General features: G+C 38.2%; 2 protein-coding genes across 5 annotated transcripts; both read left to right on the top strand.

The window, feature by feature from the left end:
• Positions 1-2,047: 2,047 nt before the first annotated feature.
• On the top strand, positions 2,048-13,419 carry dnajc5ga (DnaJ (Hsp40) homolog, subfamily C, member 5 gamma a). 4 transcript variants are annotated; one of them, XM_056764719.1, is made up of 7 exons: positions 2,050-2,209; positions 6,933-7,066; positions 7,219-7,432; positions 7,988-8,147; positions 8,958-9,040; positions 11,128-11,166; positions 11,526-13,419. In XM_056764719.1, exons 2-5 carry the CDS (start codon positions 6,942-6,944, stop codon positions 9,035-9,037), a joined length of 579 nt encoding a protein of 192 aa, XP_056620697.1. In that variant the 5' UTR covers positions 2,050-2,209; positions 6,933-6,941; the 3' UTR covers positions 9,038-9,040; positions 11,128-11,166; positions 11,526-13,419. The 4 variants fall into 4 exon arrangements, with proteins under 4 accessions (XP_056620696.1, XP_056620699.1, XP_056620697.1 ...); XM_056764721.1 differs by lacking the exon at positions 8,958-9,040 and having other exon boundaries at positions 2,049-2,209; XM_056764720.1 differs by lacking the exon at positions 11,128-11,166.
• Positions 13,420-16,600: 3,181 nt separating this feature from the next.
• Positions 16,601-22,555, top strand: trim54 (tripartite motif containing 54). The gene is given in 6 exon segments (XM_056763775.1): positions 16,601-16,761; positions 18,981-19,077; positions 19,359-19,432; positions 22,198-22,223; positions 22,226-22,321; positions 22,527-22,555. Coding segments are annotated over 6 exon segments (483 nt in total).
• Positions 22,556-22,641: the final 86 nt, after the last annotated feature.

Below are 22,641 nucleotides of genomic sequence, written 5' to 3'. Positions count from 1 at the left end.
TTTATACATGCATTCATGTAGTGTGCACTATAGTGCCTTATTATACGTACATTTTATTTATACATGCATTCATGTAGTATGCACTATAGTGCCTTATTATACGTACATTTTATTTATACATGCATTCATATTGTATGCACTATAGTGCCTTATTATACGTACATTTTATTTATACATGCATTCATATTGTATGCACTATAGTGCCTTATTATACGTACATTTTATTTATACATGCATTCATATTGTATGCACTATAGTGCCTTATTATACGTACATTTTATTTATACATGCATTCATGTAGTGTGCACTATAGTGCCTTATTAAATGTACATTTTATTTATACATGCATTTATGTAGTGTGCACTATAGTGCCATGTTATATGTACATTTTATTTATACATGCATTCATGTAGTGTGCACTATAGTGCCTTATTATACGTACATTTTATTTATACATGCATTCATGTAGTGTGCACTATAGTGCCTTATTATATGTACATTTTATTCATACATGCATTCATGTAGTATGCACTATAGTGCCTTATTATACGTACATTTTATTTATACATGCATTCATATTGTATGCACTATAGTGCCTTATTATACGTACATTTTATTTATACATGCATTCATATTGTATGCACTATAGTGCCTTATTATACGTACATTTTATTTATACATGCATTCATATTGTATGCACTATAGTGCCTTATTATACGTACATTTTATTTATACATGCATTCATATTGTATGCACTATAGTGCCTTATTATACGTACATTTTATTTATACATGCATTCATATTGTATGCACTATAGTGCATGCACTATAGTGCCTTATTATACGTACATTTTATTTATTCATGCATTCATGTAGTGTGCACTATAGTGCCTTATTATACGTACATTTTATTTATACATGCATTCATGTAGTGTGCACTATAGTGCCTTATTAAACGTACATTTTATTTATACATGCATTCATGAAGTGTGCACTATAGTGTCTTATTATATGTACATTTTATTTATACATGCATTCATGTAGTGTGCACTATAGTGCCTTATTAAACGTACATTTTATTTATACATGCATTCATGTAGTGTGCACTATAGTGCCTTATTATATGTACATTTTATTTATACATGCATTCATGTAGTGTGCACTATAGTGCCTTATTATACGTACATTTTATTTATACATGCATTCATGTAGTGTGCACTATAGTGCCTTATTGTATGTACATTTTATTTAAACATGCATATAACACTTCCTCTACTTCCAACATTATCCATTTGCACAAGTGTACATACAATCTGTTAATATGTATATTCTACTATATACTACCCTGTACAATGTCTCTTATATGTTATTATCCCCCATGTTCTGTACAATATTCTTTTATTTTATAAATGCATATTTTTGAATATTTTAGACTGTAAATCGTATTATATTGTATTGTCGTTGTGTTGAATGTCAAGCTTCCAACATCAAAGAAAATGCCTTGTGTGTGCAAGCACACTTGCCAATAAATCTCGTCTCATTCTGATTATCACGCACGTTTCTCAAAGGGTCGTGTAACATCAGCCCGCGCCGAAAAAACCTGTTCGGCTGTTGGGCCGCGCTGGGTCGGGTTAGAATACATGACGTTACAAAGCATCGACTCCTTATTACGCAAGAAAACTCAACAGCTTCCCAAACAAACGTTTCAAATTGAATCAGTGGCCTGTCTCACGAAGCCGGATTCAGTTTTTACCCAGGGAAGTTTGCGTCTAGTTTGAGCAATATCATACTCTTTTCGGGCCAAAGAAGGTGGATTGAATTTGAGAGGGTCTCGTCTCCATGGTAACTTACACGGCTAAAAAATGTAGCCCATAGTTTGCATAGTTCAAAGTCAAAGCATCGATCACGCCCATTAGCATTCAGTGGCGTTAATACATCAAACAAGGAGTCGACTCCGTTTATGATTTGACTTCAACGATTCAATCGTGCCCCCTCGCATTCTACGCATTTACAGGAGTCAATCTTGTTATCGATTCAAAAGAGTCGACTCTTAACACTCGACCCCGTCCTCGGAACACTCTACGGTTTGAAGGGTGGGCATGCGGCGATAGCAATGAGGAGCTGTGCAGAGACTATCTAAAGACATTGCTCGGCTGAATCGTTTATGATTCAGCCACAGTTCACGTTTTCGCATTAGCACGTAGTTCAAGGTGAGTTTTGATCGTCTGTATTTACATTTTAAAATCAAATCGTTAGAGATACGCGGTCGTGGTTTAGCATGCTAAAGCTAACTGCATAGTCAGCCGTTTACTTCATCGACAGAAGTAGTTGGCAATGCATAACGAAGCTATAAACCCGACAGTAAAGAGTCGGAATCTTTTAATGTGACTGTTACAAAAGTAAATATGTTTGATATTTTTTTTCGGGCTTGCTTAGGTTGACACTTGTTTTTTCTCTATGTGTGAATTAGCCAAACGAGTAACGTTACATGCTTTGATTGCTTTCTTTTGTATTTGTCCAGATTTATCAACAATCTAGTATGGAGATGAATAAACTCCTGTATTGTTTTAATTGAGCTTTACAAATAGATTCGAGTGGGTTTTTGTTCAGGTCAAACCAATCGGGTCGTGGTTGAACAGAGAGAGTGAAAGAAAAGGCAGAATCTGAAGGGAGAGTAATCTGTACTGGATTAGAAGTGGATTATGGGTTTACAAGGTCACGGCTCTGTTATAACAGCCAACAAGTGGCATGAATATGATGACTGTGATAATACCTGTAGCTCATTATTAAAAATAAGCCTTATCAATGGGCGCGTGACGTCACAGGACTCAAGGTGTGTTTGCGTGGTGCGAATGGGAGAGGCAGTTGTTTTTGATTTATTAAAACTGCCATTTCACACGCACTTTCTGCCAATCTCATATTCGTTTTGAGTAACTTTACCTATAGAGTAGTATTGCAGACTTTGTATCTTCGAAGAGTATTTGGTTTGATCACATTTATGAAAGATGAACACAGCTGTATGATTATTTCCTGAAAAATACGAGCTCCTGGGGGTGTGCGGGGGGGGCACTAAATCATGAGGACACAATAGCCTACATCATTGCATTATCCCTGCTTAACTATTGATTCATTATAAATTCCTGTTGTTTACATTATGCACGTACGTGCCGATTGCCAATAAAACACAGATATATGACTTAGTTTCACTTACCACATGCGGTTTATGTTCGGCATCTTTAAGAGCTTCTCCATCTATCCGTTTCAAACGATCTGCATATCCAACGTTATGTGCACTGTTTTTATAACATGCATCACTGAAATACCATGAACAAACAGACACACCTAAACTTCACCATCGCTCGAGTAACGAGCTCCAGGCCCACAGCATAGCCAATCTTGACGCAGCGCAGCCAATCTTGATGGTAAGCGGGTCTTGCTTGGCGGTTGGTACGTGAAAAAAATGTGCATATATAAATAAAAGACTATTGTACAGAAAATAGGGGATGATAACGTATAAGAGACAGGGATCCAGACTTATAAAAGCTCTACGAAACAAGATGGAGTGCTGGGGTACTGTATCAAGCACAGAAATACTACATCATAGGTCCAACTCGTTTAACATTGTTAAGAAGTCAGAATGCATGAAAAACACTTGCATGCTCCCTTTAACTGGAGGAATCGCTCTATATGTTGTTTACCAGGAAACAGAACTATTTACTATTATGTAAACATGTTGTAAAATCATTTAAGCAAATTATATCAGTCATATTTCAAAAGAAAAGTATTTTCTAGTCGCTGGATTAAAGCTTCTGGGTTCATGTGTGTTTTATTGGTTTCTTTGCTTTCGTAGTTTTATTGTTTGTTGTTGATGAGTCATTGATTATTTTGTCTGAATGGCATTTATCTACATGTTATCTATTATTTAATCGGTCTACCTTTCACTAGTAAGAAATCAATTAGATCACATGTTGACCTGGTCATTGAGAGGGGAGGTAATAATTTACTGCTAAACCTGGTTTCAAGGTCATTCACAAATATGCCCTCGAGACATCATATACATTCCATTAGAGAAGTTATCTCTCAACGTACCTTTACTTTGACCTTTGTGCAATGATGTATTTGCTTAATATGAAGCTATTCATCACTGGTGGCTCATTTGTATTAAAGAGTTCGTACCCCTTTAGAAATAAGTCTCTCTAAATGCCACTGTGTTTTTGCATTCTGAAGACTTTTGAACAGTAGAAATGCTCTGGTGTAAATTGACCAGAAAAATAAATTGAATGGATACTTGTAGCTCAAATAATTGAGCACTGTTGTAGCAGAGGCAGCACAAAAGGTAATGGGTTCGATGCGCACCGATTTGCACATATTGGGGCAGTGTATAGCTTGTAATGCTTGTGAATCGCTTTGGATAAAAGCATCTGCAAAATGCATACTAGGGATGTGTGCTACGACTAATTTGACAGTCGTTTAAATGAAAGATCTGTAACAACGTAGTCGAGGTGTCTAAAACTAAGAATGGCCCAGAAGGCAGTCCAAAAACTTTGCGAAGGGCCTATGTAATCCATTTTAAAGACTGAAGAATGTAGGCTATTAATCAAACTGTTCATTTCCAATACTTAAAACAGGCATATGTGTTCCACCTTTCTGGCGTCATTATCATTTACACTTCTGCATTTGCTGATGCTCCAACCCTGACTGGATCATTTTAGCAGCTGCAAGAAGTGACGCAATAAGCATTTGTTTGCTTTGGCTTGTCTGTACCTGTCTTAAAATATGTAGCCTATACAAAATCCATTTTATTTTCTCCTTTTATTTTTTCAGACTCAAATGGTTAAATTCAATATAAGTAAAAGTGAATGAATAATGCATTTATATATGTGAAATTATTATTATGCCACTTTGATATGGCGTAAAACCTACCCATTTTCTTCCTTGAAAACCCCCCCACAACTCGCCTTTCAAGTGGTCATTTCTGAGCGTGCCGCAATTGGCACAAAGGAAACGCATGCTAGATCTGACCTAAAGTTAAAACATTTCTTTCCTGATACACTTTTAAAGACTATTAATAATTATTTCTTCAAACATATTGTTTTAGTTTGTTATTCAAAAAGTTTTTAACCAAATATTGAAATGATTTTTTTCTTGTAATCGACTGTTGTTTTCAGTGTCCATTAGTAGGAGCTTACCGTTAAAACGGCTAGTCCATTTGTCTCGCACATCCCTAATGTATACATTTATAGAATATTATAAAAGATGCTCTTACTATCACTAATCAAATAAGCAAATATTTCACAGCCGAGTGTCGAAGATGCACTTTCAAGCATTCTGAAATCTTGGTGGGTTAGATTCATCTGACTTGCATTGACGGTTGAGTTAAGCCTAAAATAATCTTCTAGTTGATGACTAGAGGCTCATCTGAAGATAACAGAGCTGCGCGATTGTTTGCCTATTAGTTTTTTTATGTTCCGTGATGAAGATGTGATTCTGGCTCCGAAACATCTGATGAATGTTTTTAACTTTGCCTGAGTGATGTTTAATCAAGTATTTTTCAAGCTTGTTAAATCATTTGCTGTGCCAGTAGGTTCCGATGCTTTTTTTCAGGGATTTTGATATCAGATCTACCATGAGCTTAAAGGTTGTTAGCTTTCTTTATGTACAATACAGTACTGGTGGGTTTTTGAGTCAATTACTTGATTCACATCAAAGTTTGTAGTGTGATGATCATCTCTGAGCCAGTTGTTCATGGCCTAATGGTCTTTAATGAAGAATCTTGTAAAATTCCTTTGGAAGAAAAGAATAGGGAAACGTGCACTTGTGCACTTAAAGGTTTCAGTGTTCAAGACATTAAAAAACGAAATGTGCGTTGTAGCCACTTCAAGCTTAAGATGGATAAATACAATACTAGAAATGAAAAAAGTGCTGATATGGTTCAGCAGTAGGGGTGTAATGGTTCTCGGTAAAAGATTGAACTGCACGGTTCTCCACCAGCGGCTCGGCACGCGCTTGGACTAGGGCTCATCATAAATCTGACGTCGCATTTAAAATATGATTTGTTAAAAATTATAATGCGTAAAACTGACTGACAAAGTTCAGCTATTGTATGTTTGTCGATGATATACATTTAATACCAACATCAAATCAATTACATATGCTGTTATATTACCATTAATTTATGCTTTCGCCCGGGTGTTGTGAGCATGTGAGTGCAGGTGAGACCTGAACTGTACATGTTGATCTTTAAACTAAACTCATTCAAGCCTTGCCAATTTAAACATTTAAGTGCAAGATGATGCACAAGAAAACTCAATTGCGTGCTATGAGAAGATCCGAAGTGCGCACAAGGAAAGTATCAGACATGAAGCTATTTTAAATGTTCAATTATTTCCTCCAGAATGATGTCACAAACACTCGAAACCCACAACTGTTGTTTCAACACAAACATGAGATCTGTCTTCTCTACACCTTGTGTCCACACAGCGTGTTAAAGTGGATTGTGCTTGCATCGCCGAAGGCTGAGCCGGCATTGTGATGGAGAAAATGCGTGTGACTTAATATCTGCGCAGCTAGCGCATGTTATAAGACACGCATGACTTTTTATCCGTGCAGCCACAAGGAAAGACGCATTTTGCGTGCAACTTCATACATGTGTGAGCTGCACGGATATTGAGAAGACACATATGACTTAATATCTGCGCAGCTCGCGTATATACAGTATAGAAAAGGCGCTTGTTACTTTATAACGCGTGCCCTCCCCAATGTCTTCGTCCAACGCAATGTTTTACTGTAGACATCGTCCGAAGCCAAATTGGTAGACATCGCCCAACCCTCCTTTTTGTGTCAACAATGTGCTGTGTACTTTGAGTAACAGAAATACATGAAATGCCATTTTTTTATGCATAATTGTATTTATCTGTCTTTCCTGTATTTCAGCATAAAGACATGGCAGACGCCAAGCAGCCCTCTGACAAGCCCCAGAGGAAGATGTCCACTGCAGGGGAGAGTTTATACAAGGTGTTGGGACTGGAGAAAGGGGCTTCAGGGGACGATATAAAAAAATCGTACAGGTAAATGAAACCCGGCTGGTACACATCACTTGCCCCTTTTTGTGGACAAGCAATGAGGACATGTCAAATAACCAGTGTACGATGCTTTGGACCAATTGACCAAAAAAATATTGAAGCATTTAATCTGAATATCAAATATGCTTGGTCCACAGAAAACTGGCTCTAAAATACCACCCGGACAAAAATCCTGAAAACCCTGAAGCTGCAGAAAAGTTTAAAGAAATAAACAATGCTAATTCCATCCTCGCCGACGAGACCAAGCGCAAGATCTACGATGAATACGGTTCAATGGGCCTCTACGTGTCCGAGCAGTTTGGAGAGGAGAGCGTCAAATATTACTTCCTCATGTCCAAGTGTTGGTTCAAGGTGAGAGAGTGTTCAACGTCAGGAGGTTTTGCTTCTGTCAGGATTTATTGTTCCCTATACCAGTAGGCCATTACTGTCTTCTTTACTGTAAATTCAGCAGTGTGCAAGTTTCCATTGTGATGCATCCATTTACTTGCAGTTTCGATGGAAACATAAAGACCCTTGCTTTCAGTTCTCATGTCTCGGTGAATTAGCAAGCTTTGTTCTCTTTGAGACACTGCCATTTGAATTTACTTAAGATAATGTGGTCTTTGATCTACCAGGGACCATTTTCCCGAAAAGGCTTAATGCCAAAGGCACAGCGGCGGAGCGGGAGTAAAAAGCAGCAGCTTGTTTTGATCTACAAGGTTATAATTAAAAGTTGATGTGCATTGTTTTTGGAATCAATCCCTGGATGATGGGAGGATGAATTGAGATTTTAACTGTTTAGCTTAGATGGTAGATACCGGCAGTACCACGCAAACTTGCCCCATCGTCACCGCATAAGCTGCCTGTATTTTTATGTGTCTTTCTGAGAGTACCATCACTAATCGGACGTCTGTGTCTCTGCGACAGGCTATGGTCATGTGCTGCGCAGTCTTCTCGTGCTGCTGCTGTTGTTGCTGCTGTTGTTTCTGCTGTGGAAAGTGCAAACCACCAGAGGATGATGAGAACTACCAGTATGTGGACCCAGAAGACCTGGAGGCACAGATCAAAGCAGAGCAGGATGGAGGAGGTGAGTCTTGACCCAACTAGTAGTTCATTGGTGTAAAGCGCAGGTCAAGTAGATATTAAATCATATACTTGATGTCTGTTATAACTTGCATTTTTAGGGTATTCTGAAATGCTTTAAACAAGAAATGCGGTTTTCATACAATAATAAAATAAGCTATTATTTTAATGTAATTCTTTGGCCTAAACCAAACAGCATCTCCCTGACAGGCCACCTTAGCATTTTGTACTTGCTGTGCCGCTCACATTCCTTTCGCAGTTTGTTCAAGTATGATTGATACAGTTCTGATAGATGATATTTGCTTCCTTCGTGTTGTGGAGTCCTTAAATATGAGGGTCGTGAAAAAGCCATTAAGGATGTTTCTCTTGATCTGAGGGAAGATGGTGCATTTAAACTTGAAATTGAAAACTCAGGGGTCACCCATCACCTTCAAACGCTGCTGTACATTTTATATTAAAATGTCTAGAGAGCTGTATTCTGTTCTGATCAAGTGTTTGAATTACGTTGAAGATGTGTGCAGTTTGTCTTGACCTTTTAATACTGAAGTGTCAGGTGATTCAGATGTTGACTGACCTCGCACATTTATCTGAAGAGGCTTTTATATCAGTCAGATATAAATATTTAAAATACTATTTGTGAGTGTAAGGTGAATTTAAAAGGATTAAAGTTGCCCTTGGAAAGAAATGAACCGGCCTTTCATTTTGTTTTGGGTTTCCAGTTGACCAGCTCAAGATCGAAAGTGGGGAAATAGGTCATTACCGTTGAATCTTTATGTGAGCTGTAACATAATAATGGTTTCCCTTTACTCGACAGGTGAAACGATAATTATTGTCCAGCCTATATCTAGCCCTGGTCCAGAAATCTCCAGTGAAATTTTACCGGATTCAAAATGACTTGTAAGACTTTTACATTAACTATTTCTGAACAGCACGAGCCGTCAGAACCTGTTCCTGATGTCAATACACTAATAACCCCCCCCCACATTTGTGTTTGTCATTTTCACTAACCTTTGGATTGTTGCACACTGTGTGGTCTTTGTATATGACAGAGGCTTTGAGTTTCAGTCATAGGATGTGGTTGTCTAAAATCTTTCTAAAAGTTAAACATTGTATGACCACATTGCATAAACCACCTCTCACTAACTTAAAGGGATACTTCACACAAAATTGTAAATACTTTCTTCATTACTCAACTCATGTCATTCTAAACCTGTATGACTTTCTAGTGCAGAAAAGAAGATATTTTGAGAAATGTTGTCAACCAAACTACATTAGCCTCCATTGACTTCCATTGTATGGACACAAAACCAGAGACATTTTTCAAACTATCCTCTATTGGACCATGAGGGTAAATAATTAAAAAGCCACATTTTTATTTTTGGGGTGAACTGTCCCTTCAAGTCTTAAGAAGGGATGGGTACTGAAAGAACCCCGGGGCTAAATTATGAAAGACCGGAGCATCGGTTCTGCATTCGGAACTCGGAGAAACACGCGGCACTGCTGCGCGTCGGCCCAAACGTGGCTTCTCTCAAACTAAACAGATAAGCTATTTAAATTTCATGAGCGCTCGCCTGTGTTTGAATGCTTTTGAAACTCGTGTCCGTCTCCGTTTCGCGTTACCAAAACAGTGCGTCCCCAAAACCAAATGGATAAGCTGTTATGACATCACAAACATGCATGGCTTGTCTCACTCAAGCAGAGTAATCCTCCTGCCTGGACTCGTGTCTCCGCACTGCAAGTCTCCATGCGCACATCTTCCAAAACAGATGAGACATGCGCGTTCTTGTGTCTAATTTCAATTGAATTAAATTATGTGACACAAGACATTTTCTACACGTTTCTATATAAATCCATTTGATAACATTGAGAGCTTGATAATCCGTCACTTTACTTGCATACATAGGACAAAAAAATATTGCGGGCAGCTATGATGAACCAACCCACCAAATTCAAAAAATGTGGTCTTATTTTTTTTTTATATCCAAAAGCACCGATAAGAAAACCGTTAAACTACTGGGCCGATAAGAAGTTTCGATAAGAGTACCGTTAATATCTCAACGATACTCATCCCTATTCTAAAGTGTTAGTATGTTATTCCTTATATAGGAGCTTCATGCAATGACCTGAAACCCAAAGCACATACATAGAGACCCTAAAACAACTTGAGTTATGTTTGCATTACTGTGCCTGTCCATGAACTTTGCTTTGCATGTGCATGCTTTGGATGTCCATGTTTTGCATGTTGTAAGGCCACGCCTTTCCCACCTGGTACATTGAACCTTCTATTGATTTTGTTGAAGACCGTGAAGGCATTTCTTCTCTGCTTTCAGTTTAGCAATTTAGCCAAACGACACGGAAGGGAAATTATTGATATCAAATTGATTATCAATATATGTTGAGATATAAAATGCTGGATTAAGCCACATAGAACAGTTTTCAGTATTTCAGTACAGTCAGTGGTTTCCTTCTCTTTTTGCAAGCATTTGCTGTAGTGCTTGTAAAAAGACTTGTGAATTGCGTGATAGCTATATAATGCAACATTTTACTGTTGAAGTTTTACAGTTATGGGAACACCCACCCATAATTCCTATAGTTGTTGGTAAAGTCACCTGAGGGTCGGAGGATGTAGAAAGACAGCGATTGCAGGCATGAAGCAGGTAAATGGGATTTCTTTTGGGATGGTAGTGTCAGCATGAGCTGTCAGAGCGGGTGAATCTCATTGATCTAGATGTAATAAACACGAGCCACCTCACACAATGTCACCAAAACCATCTGCTCAACAATCTCCTCTTCTCACCTCACATGTCTAAACATGCTTTGTCTTATCAACCCCATTTCACTTTACATGTGTTACCGTCGTCATAACCTCTTTAAAAATGCTAGTTTTTAGCACTTTTCCAGGTATGTTGAAATGTTATGAATATAATATTATTAAGAAAGCCTCTTTTATTTTATTCCGTGCTGCACATGGACGTCTCTGTTAGTGGGACGGTGATTTGGAAGAGCTGCATCAGGAAAGGGAGGTATGTTCCTCAGGGTACAGCTATGTTCAGATCAACATCTAACTCTACATGCTTCACTATAAAGAACAGAGGCCTAGTGTTTATTCATGTGATACAACATGTGTGATAAACCTGCATGTAGCTCTAATCCTCAAAGTCTGATACGTTCATTCAAAACAGAAGCAAATTCAGCTATTACTTCATTTTCTAGTAATAGCGGTAGACCGAATTGCCTGATATTCGGCCAATCTGTGGATAACTGCTTGCATAACTATCGTATCTTGTTCATTGGCAGTGTATACATATTGTGTAAAATAATCTATTGGATACCTGCTGCTCCTCTGCTAATTCTTTCCACGTTGTTTTTTATTTACTTGTAGGCTCAAGTATCCCTATTTTGATCCAGCCCAGTTCCACCGTCAACACCTCCGAGTCCACATATTTTGCCTCCAGCCAGCCCACGTACACCAACCAGAAGTGAGCCGCAAGCCTGCTCGTCACCAAAAGGGGTCCCGCTCACGAACACTTGAGACCCCCCAAAGTAGTGTGATGGGCATCATGGCACAGGGCATCTAAACCCTGCCGCCACGCCATACCCTGATTCTGACCCACTGGAAGCAAGCGCCAGTTTGCCAAAAGACAGAAACCTCTGCCAAGCTCACTTTAACTGTGTGTCCGTTGGTGTGTTTGTCCATCTGTCTGTCTATACCACACATTGATCCAATCACAAATTAATATAGCTGGGTTACTGGTGCCATCAGGCTGCGCTCCAGGAGGGGATGGGTTTTCTTTCGGGGGTTTTCGATTATTTATTTTTTTATTTCTTGATCCGGGTTCGTTTCTGTGTTAGACGCATGGATGTGAGTGGAATGTTCACGCGAGTGCATGCCCAATAATAGCAGCATGCCTCTGATATACAGCATTTGAACATATCCCAACACAAGCCCCCCTCCTAATCAAACATCAAGGAGTCTCAGCTTGCCACTTTTTCATTTTGCTTTTGTTGACGGGAGAATTCAGTTCTGAGGACACCTCGGATGCATTTTGGTCGTCGAATGCAAAAAATAAACGTAGCTGTAGTGAGTTCTCCTGACTAAAGCCATGTTAACGCCTCAAGCATCAGATTACATGCGACGGTCGTACGTTTCCCTAAAATTAAAACACTTGAAACTGTCGGTGGAAGACGTTTTTCTATGCACTTTTTCTTTCCAGTACCTACATAGGAAACTTTAAATCAGCAATGCCAATTTAGTTGCTTAAGCCTTTACGGCTACTTATCAACCGCGGAGGCTACAACATCTGTACGTGTGATTTGTTTTTATTTGTTAAATTGGGCTGAAATGGGAACAAGCGATTTTGGTGAATGCTGTGCCTAATCGCATCTGTTTTCTCTTTGCTGTAAGTTCATATGACAAAATGCAAATATTTTTAACAATCTTATTTATTTTTAATATATCAGCGTTGAGATTAACGTGTATGTCATGTTCCAACTGAATGCACTGTGTAAACTTGAAACTGAAAGAGCCTCGTGATTTTAGCAATAAGGAAATGCCCATCGTGTTAAATGTGAAGGACTCGATGTTAGCCGGGTTACTCTGAGAAACCCTGTAGAGTCAAAACACTAGAGTAAATGCCAAACGTTGTTTTCCTTTAGAGTGTTGTTCCGATAGCAATAGTAAATACTAACATACTAAATTGTAGGCTGTTTTGTTTCAGTGTGCCAATAGAAAGATGTCGTCATTTCAAATAGTTGTATGGTCATCTACAATTTCTTGTTGTCATATTTGCAGGGCATTTTCTTATAGCCAAGTTTCTTTTTTCTAAGGATGGATTTTGCTTTCAGTAAATAAACTTCATGCAAAAATACTAAAACAGACATTCATTAGAAAGCAGTTGGATGGGATTGGCTGTCTTTGTTGTTTTTGGTCTGTGGTACATTTTCATGCTTAATGGATCAATTTATCTCCATTTCTGCAATCTCCATTTTTTTGAACTGTACATTGTTGGGACTTGTTTAGGGTGCAAGCGATAATACTGATTTGAAGCATATAAGAAGGCCTCTACATTGAGTTTTATAATAACTGATGAGGGGGACACTTGCCAGTTATTAGGGATATAACCACAGAACAACATGATTTGTCCATGGTACGATTACTGCTCTACCATTACTTCCTCCAGTTTTTACTCGACGTGATTTGTTATGCATCGCACATTTCATCATCTCTTTTTATTATTGAATCTGAATAAATTAAATGAATGGGGATTTGTAACAAACTTGTTTTTCTGTGATTCTTTTTCACTTGTGTTCTTGTATTGCAAGGTAACAGCATTTTAGGAGACACAATATGACCTTGTATTTAGTAACCGTTTTAATTAGAAATGAATGGTAGCTTTTATGGTCTGCACACTGCAGCTCCGTGTGCTATAGTTATACTCGTAAGCCTGTAATCAGCTTATAGTACTCCCTACAGATGCTCATTAACATCCCTGTCAACATGCTGGACAAAGTACTAGGATGATGGTCACATGGACAGGAGCGATTTTGGTTTTGGGTGAGACAACATCTGCAGTTATGATTTGGGTTTTCTGAATGTTAAGAACGTACCGATTTAATAACATTTACATAATGCATTTGCCTGGTGCCTTTATAAATTATTCATGCTGTCAAGCGATTCAAAATTGTAATATTATTAATAACATGACATGCCGATTAATTAATAGCACATCAAAGTTATATCACATATTTTATCACATTTATTTAATCTAAAATGTCCATAGTTTACTTTTACAGAAGTTGAGTGAGCATATGTTTGTAAATAATTAAATGGAAAACTGTTTTACCAAGACTTTTTTTTTCAAAATTCATGTTTTTTTATTATGTTTTGTTGTGTCAAACCAACCAGCTGGGATTTGATTGAAATTAATTGAAATCCACAATAAAAAAACGTACGTTATCAACTTTCCTTAATGTAAAACGGAGTTATCAGATTCAGTGTCATTGTTTAATTTACCCAAATCAGGATAATGTATCATTTTGTCTTTCTGATGTTTCCTGTGTTTTTGGTTCGCATAAACAATACATTTGGCGTTTCTTATTTCTGTTAAAGGCGCAGTTTTCGATTTACAGCGTCCGCTAGCGATGTATTATAGATTTACAACAAATCGCTCAGTCCAAACACGACGGTGGCCACCATAGTACAAAAAGATGTTGGTCTCATGTTGATGCAGGGAAGAGATCATTGGGGAATTAAAAAGAGCAATGTCTTATTCATTACATAAAATAAAAGGTCTGTGGATTTTATGTATAAAAAGGATAAAAGTCAGGCAGGACCGAGGGACCTTCTATTGGAGAATATCATTGAAATCTACAAATTGGAGTCTAGCAGGTTAGTCTGTATTTGCCTCTATAAAGCGCTGGCTCCTTCTGGATCTGTTCACACACCACCGGCATGCATTTCTCTTCTTAAAACAGTGATTTAAAAACTGTCTTTTCTACACAGAGATCTAACAATGCCCTGAGCTGTGTGGAAACTATGGCAATACTTCTTTGTGTTGTGTTTTATTGTGTCAAAAATCTCAATACACCACTTTTCAACGCTTAGTCCCTGTATGTAGTGACACAATAATGCGATTTAGCCGCATATGAGAGATTTTTGGTCATATCAACACAACACAGACATGATACCTGAGGCTTTGGTGACTGCTGCAATGCTCTGTCAAAACACTAAATATAACTAGGACGCTTTATACCTGTGGCGATAAACAATGTGTCATGAGAGCTCCACTGAACAATTGGTGTAATGGGGTATAATAAGATAGACTTTGAGGTCTTTTGTAAAAAATGCTAAGGACATTATCATGAAAAATATGATTATTTGAACTAAAGCAGGACTCGCAAGAATGTAGAGAATAAATAGTGCTTAACAAATCAAAAAGAGTGGGGAATAAGTGGTTTAGGTTATCTGAGCAAAGCATTCAAGATATTTATAAAGGAATACATATGGTAGCCGCTCTAAACCAGAGCTATCTTAGTTATACAAAGTTGTTTTCATTTGTAATAGCAAAATTGTCTCAATATTATCGTGGTCACATGACTTAATGAAACAGTAGGTCTTCCAGGCCTAACATAGAGAATGTTAGAAAAAAAATAGATGTTATCTTTGTCAAGGTCCATCTGATGGAATTATTTTATAAAGGGGGTTTTTAGGTCATTTGACCCATCTCATACTTTAACTCATACCTCTGACTGCAACAGTTATGACTAGAGGATAAAGAAAAGTGGATGCTTATGGCACGTTATCATTTGTGATTTAAAATATTGCGATAAATACCGTACAGTGGAATTTATACCGAAGTCTTATCGTACAGTGATATTTTGATATTGTTACATCCCTAATAAAAAAAATCCTACGTTTATTTGTAGTTTTCATGTTAACTTTAGTTTAATTTTGAGCTATTTTTATGTGCTTTTGTCATGTTATTATTTATGTGTTTATTGGTTAAATGTATTTTCATTTCGGTTTTAGATTGTTTCATTTTTATTTATCTTCAGTAAATAATTTAGTGCCTCAACTTAAACTTAAGTATGTTTATTGCTAAGGCAACACTTCACATTTTCATTGAGGCCGTATCTTATTTGATTTAAGTTCTGTACATAAAAAAATCTTCATAATGTTTCATCAATATGAGAATTGGTATATTAATGGCCAAATAATAGAAATTGTTTACATTTGACCTTCAATCTGTATTTTCTGGTCAAAAAGCCCCCTCAAAATTGACAGCGGCCAGTTTTAGGAGGTCATGTATTATATAGTATGTGTAAAACCTGTATTATGAAAGGTCATAATCAGGTTTCACCCCATTCTGGTTGGAACTCCACACAGTGAATTTCCTCATTCTGTTATTTCATATTCCTGTCTTATCGGCAGACATCCTCTGGATGGCAGTCTTTCATAAAGATCGTCTCTGATTAAAACTGTCCTATTCTCAACACTTTCAAAGAATGCGTTCATATTATATACATTTCCATACTTTTGAGCAGACACTTTTGTACAGTCACATGTAGTGCAATTCTATAAAAAAATTGTGTGTTCGCTGGGACTACTGACCTTTGTGCTGCCAACACAATGCTCTAACAGCCCATTTACAGTACCAAAACCTCTTACAATGTGACAAAACAGATTAAGACACATCAAGACAGATTGAGTCTCTGTGAGTAATGTGCTCATTTGTGGTCAGAATAATAAAATAGTTGCATCAGTCACTTTTGACCGTCTAACCTGCTGTAATGCCTTAAACGTTCACATCAGCAGCCCAAAGGCAAGTATTACCTCTTATTTCACAAAGAACAAAATGCTTGTGATGTGTATAGTTTATCATTACATACAGCTATATAAACCAGGGTTTGTATACGCCACTCAGAACTGAATTTGGTTCAAATCCTGAATTTGACCCAATGGAGTTAAACCCACAACCTTCCCAAACATTTAACCACTATGCTACATCACTTCTTCACTCTTTTGTCTCTCATGAAGACCAGCATGAAGACGAGAAGATCAACATCTACTGCCTCACCTTTGAGCTGCCCACATGTGTTAGGTGTTTGGAAATCACAATGTGAGGTGGCACCACTGCAGACATCTACAAAAGACAAAAGGTAACAGATTCGCGGTTATTTTTAACATCCAGATGATACATTTTAAAAGAATATGTCTCTTTGCGTTACTTTGGTGTAGCAATCTTTAAGCATTAAAGGATGAAAATGATTACAAAAAAAGTAGCTAGTTTTGATCATATTAGATGTCTATATATATTTTGCACTCTATTCCTGGAAAATGCCATCATATATTGATTCGAACTTCATTGTTATTTCTCAGAAACCTTTCAGACCACATGAAAACATCCCCATGCTCTTCAAGAGCAGCAATGACGCATCAAAAAGACATGTTTTTTCTTTTAAGTGACAGTGCATTATGTTGAAGTTTCTTATGACCTAAGCAAAAACCGCATGTTGTACTGAGACGGGGTGTAACAATGTAAACTAGACAGATGTGTGTATAATACACTGCCCAGCGGGTTTCACACACCGCAAGGGCTATGATCTCACCTAACTGCCCTAGAATCAACACCCACCCACATTTACACGCACACACAGATAGACCACCAGCCATGTCTCCTACCTCAACCAACAGCTGTCGTATTCTTTATTTTTAATATTGCCTATTTTTTAGTTAACATGGTGTGTTTTTTAGCATTCCATGATTATAATGGTTGCTAAAGTGCTATGGGTGTGGATTTTTTTCACCCAATTTATTGAACATCATTACAAATTGCATTTGATCATTTTAAGATGTAAACACACATATCTCGTTCAACAAGCCACACGATTTAAGGGGTCATTCACGTCAGTAGCACAAACAGCACAGGGACGAGTTATGCTGTAGTTTTCATGCTTACATTTTGGGTGTCAAAAAATCCCCTTGTAGCACCAATAATCAAAGTTTAAAGAATATGTATATATTTATTTATTCAGCACGTGCATTTATCCAACGCAACTTAAAAATGAGAAAGCATTCCATCTACTGTTACAGTGGAGGTACTCAGAACTTTGAGAAAATGTAAAGAGAATGTGAGCCAAAGTTATTCAAAAACGCTTTGGCCGTAACATGCATTTTTTGCTAAAAGTTTTAAAAATGTTGGTATGAAAATGATATTTTTACATTGTTAGTGAAGCATTTAAAACATTTTCTCAATATTTTTGCACTTTCAAACGGTTGTATCTCAGGCAAATATTGTCCTATTCTAACTACGTATTTATTCAGCTGCTTTCAGATTATGTGAAAATCTCAATTTCAAAAAAATGACCCATAAGACTGGTTTTGTTGTCCAGGGTCACATATGTCAAGGATACTGAAGAGGTGTGTGCTGCTGTGGGGTTTTAACAGATCGGGTGAAGGCAGCACATTCCATCAGAGAGAAATATCATTAAAAAAGGTCCAAGATGAATTTAGGGAAAGATTGTTCTAAACAAACGTGTTTAATGTTTACATAAAGAAAACACAAATTGTGTCCACAATCAGTTTTTCACCTCCCAGATATGGGGGTGCTGACCTGCTGCTCTCGTGTCATGGCTAATAATGAAGGTCTTTGCACCGGTTTGCAACTGGCCCTGAGAAATGACTCACTCCTCCCTGTTGTGTTGAGTCATAGCATCTTCTTCTGGCACTTTTTTGGTCTCTTCGTTTTTTTCCACGTTAAGCGCTCGTTCTTAACCATCTCACCCTTTCCAGCAGCTACCAGATGAACAATGACTAAACCTATCAGCATTTCCCAATAGAAAACCATTTGCATGGAGGACACCATATGTCGATCTGTTATTTACAGTGTTCCCACACTAAAGGTCAGTTTTTACTACAGGACGTATTATCTTTTCGTGTCCGAGAGAAAGTGACTCTTCGATTTTGAGGTGACGCCTCCGAGCCAAGAAGACGGTCGTATCCCGAATGCCACACAATGGCAGGCCTGTCCCCAAAAAGGCGTAATTTCTACCAGGTGGCTATGATGACATTTTCTGCTTTAGTCATGGTCCACAATAAACAGTGAATCACTCATTTCAAATGCAAATCAGCAAAGTTCGATCAGTCATGATGGATAACATTACAATCTCCGCCTTTAGTTCACATGCTGTTCTCTTGTTTGTAAGTGTGGAAATCACAAGCGGCACGGCCAAGTCTGACATGGGTTTCTTGCGAAAAATGACACTTTGATGGTCATGCGTTTTTCTTTCATTTGTTTATTAAGACCTGTCACAATATTCCGCGCTGTTTTTGTTTCAGACAGAGCTGCAGTGATGCAATAGCCATCTTAGTGGCAGGAAATGACAGAGTACAAGCGCTGATCACACAGATGGAGGATATATGTAAGACCGGTAAGGTGAGAAATCGACAACAATGGTGATGTAGTGTGACAGGGGTACAGGCTTGGAGATCTCAAATTGTGACGATTTTTGCTGGCGATGGCTAAAATAAAGCACGATTGTTAAAATTGTGATGATCTTTATTTGTGGTGCTTTTTATTTGTATATTATATGGTCATTATTTGGACGTAAGCTACTATAGTAGTTCGTAATGGTAAATGGTGTGTAAAATGTGTATGAACTGTTCAATTTTAAGAGGCTATTGGGAAGTTGTAACTTTAAACTCTTGAATTTCTAGGAAAACAGTCGGTGGCAGATGCAGCACATCTCTGACAAATTTGATGAACTTTACGCCATCCGAAGAACGTGCACGTAACTACGTCTACATATACGTCTATAAAACTGGTGGAGACATCCATCCAGTCTAGTCTTCTTGCAGGTACACCAACACGATTCGAGACTCGTTCACGTACTCTCCACAATATTTGGTTTTGGAAGAAAAGTGAGTTCAGGATTTGTCGCAGCGATAGCATCGCAAATGCGTAGGGCCCCTTTACCTTGGGGGCCCCTTAGTGGCTATAAGCAGTAATATCATTTGAAGCTTGATTTAGAGACTAGGATATACGCGATGAAGCACACGAAAGAAAGCAAAAAAAATTAAATCTAATACTAATTTTATAAATATAGCAAAACAATGCTATGAAAAGATCAAAAAAAGAAGTATCTTGCACCTTTTACTTTCTTATACTGTAGCTAAAAGCATTCTGTATTATTGTCAAATTATGCGTCTCCCCTCGAGATCGATCGACCTCCAGCGCATTCAAGCAGGTATTCCCAGTAGGCTTTGAGCTTAAAAAAACGAGTGGTCTCAAATGCAACATCACTGTCAGAATTCACTCACACGTTTTTAGTCACTCTTTCAAGTGGACTATAGTTGTGAAGCAATATCGATTTCTGACAGCCGTGTGATGCTGCAGAGTCGTGTAGAGAAAGCAGAGTACCCTGCTATTTACGTGATATGTCCAAAAAGTATAGTAATATAGTGCATTTTGTATTATGTTGTTGATGGTTTTTCCTATGAAATGCAGACCAGATCCATTTACAAAGCGCGGGTGCAATTAATATCTTCTTTATGGATGTCAAACGATGTAATGCATTAGGCAATGTTCAACTTTATCCAGCGCTTTTTTGTTGTAAAGTATCCTGAAACACTAGTGTCTACAAACGGAGAAAAGTCTGCAAACGATCCAGTCAGTGACTGCGACGTCATAATGATTCGAACCTGAAAAGAACCGACTCACAAGTCATTCGCATATTGCTTATTTTGATTCATATTTTTTATACTGCAGTCAGTAAACTTTTATAAGAGGCGTGTCCCTGTGTTGTCTAGCAAAGCCTCTTTGTTAAAGTTTAAAAGGTTTTAGTATTTGCCTCCAATAGTGAAGAGAGATGAGACATTCCAATATTGTTTTATTTTACACTGCTGCTTTCTATGTACAGTGAACACAAATCTTGCTCTCAGTGATCAATTGTGGTCCAGGTGCTTGTGAACATCTGACGTGGTCTTATTGAGCCCTGCTACTGCTCGAGACCTCTCCGGGGGTCTGGAGAATGGCTTGTTGCTTTTAGAGCCCCCCAGAGCCCTCGATGCAAAATGATCAAGCCTATGCATATATGCTGTCAGCCGATTGACACTGTGCCTGTTGCTACCGTGCAAGCATCCTTTAATGATAAAGCCCAGGGGGCTGACATTGATCAGAAGAATCTCCCGCAGATAGGGATGAAGGACTCCAAACCTCTGTCCTTTGACTCGGCTCAAATGGTCAATACTCCATCATGGCTAAAAGCTTTGCTATATGACTTAAAAAGAAGGTGATGGAGAGGTGTTTTTTTACTCAAATGTCTTCTACTAGTGGCAGTCTCAGGTGCAGCGCTGCGTTTTTGTTGGACTTTCCGATGTAAACGGTGCATCAAATGAGCTTGCTTAACAAGTGTCTGTGCCGGGTGATTTAGATGGTGCCGTCAAACAGGAATGAAGAGGACAAGGCTACAATATATCCTCTGTTTCATGTGTCCACAGAGTGAGAAGGACGTGTTAAAAAGTAAGTCAACTACGTGTTGTGGCTGTAAAAGCCAGAAAATTCTTCATGTCTGTTCCAGCAATGACTGATGAAACTGATAAAGGCTAACAATTATGATTAACAATCACACAGGCAATGAGTCAATAGAAATCCCACCAGCCTCCCACCCCAACATCCCACTGTGTCATGCATTAGTTTATTACTTTTATTTGTTTCAACATGTGGAAAATACTTAATACGGAGCTGTTCGATATAAAGAAGTAAAATGCCACCTAACACTATAAACGGTAGCATCATAAATACAATCTACACTTTATGGATGAAACTTAATATTTGGTCCCGGTCTATAATGTCACTAATATGTTAATAATTTAACATTAAAAGACACAAGATTGTATTTTTTCTTTATATTAAAGAACGCTGTTTCAATTAACAATTTTGCCCCAAAACGGTACTATACTATACTTTAATAGAACAGAATCTTTGAGATCCTATTAAATGCACAGTTCACCCCCAAAAAATTTTTGTTATCATTTACTTACCCTCATGTCATCCCAACCCTGTCTTATTTACAGAACACAAAAGAATATATTTAAAAGAATATTGGTAACCGAACAATGTCGGTATCCATTCACTTCAAATACAGACACAACACCAATGCAAGTCAATGGGTACCACAGTTGTTCGGTTACATCGCTGTTCGGATTCTTCCAAATATTTTCTTTCGTGTTCTGCAGAAGTTTTTTTAATTTTTAAGTGAACTATCCCTTTAAGAAATGCAACTCTTTAGTGTTTGTAGAAAGTTAATGCAGCATGCTCAGTAACTTGCGCATCAGCATTCATCACCGTTTCCCTACAAACCTCTTGGAAAAATGCTTACGCTTTCAACACTTTCTAGCTGTGTCTTATGTATCACGCTACCCTCCACCTGCCGAGACGCCGGGCAACTGCGTCACGAACAGCCGCAGGCAAAAGGAGGAAGCGGAACCTATGGCTATCTGTCACTTTTATATTTGTCCGAGTGGCGCTGCGACTTCACCGCTCTGTCCTTGACAGGATCACAGACACTGCCAAGGCCTCCAACATGAGCGGACGGAGGCCGGCTACGAGAGCATGGCCCTCTTCATCATCCACACGGAGAATGTGGCTGACATGCTGAGAGCCATCGACTTCCAAACAGGTAGGACTTCACAGCTATGATGTCATCATTGGACATGACTTCATCGTCATATATACACAGGACTTTGGTCGACTGCACGCATGTTGTGGTTTAAACACGTGTGCGTGTAAAAGTCATACAGGTGCATGAGGGTGAGTAAACGATGAAAGAATTTCCGTTTCCGTTGAGATGATGTTTAATTGCAGCCGGATGGCTTTTATTGCAGGTGATGATTTGAAAGACAGTGGAGATTGAAGGCCTTGAAGATCTGACCTCCTCGCCTGCACATCCGAGTGGTGAATCAGATGGACTTTAACTTATTTTTAATCCCAATTAAAGTC

The sequence above is a fragment of the Triplophysa dalaica genome, chromosome 13 (genome assembly GCF_015846415.1).
Source record: "Triplophysa dalaica isolate WHDGS20190420 chromosome 13, ASM1584641v1, whole genome shotgun sequence".
Classification (NCBI taxonomy): Eukaryota; Metazoa; Chordata; class Actinopteri; order Cypriniformes; family Nemacheilidae; genus Triplophysa; species Triplophysa dalaica.
This window is presented reverse-complemented; position numbering and strand designations above follow the sequence as displayed.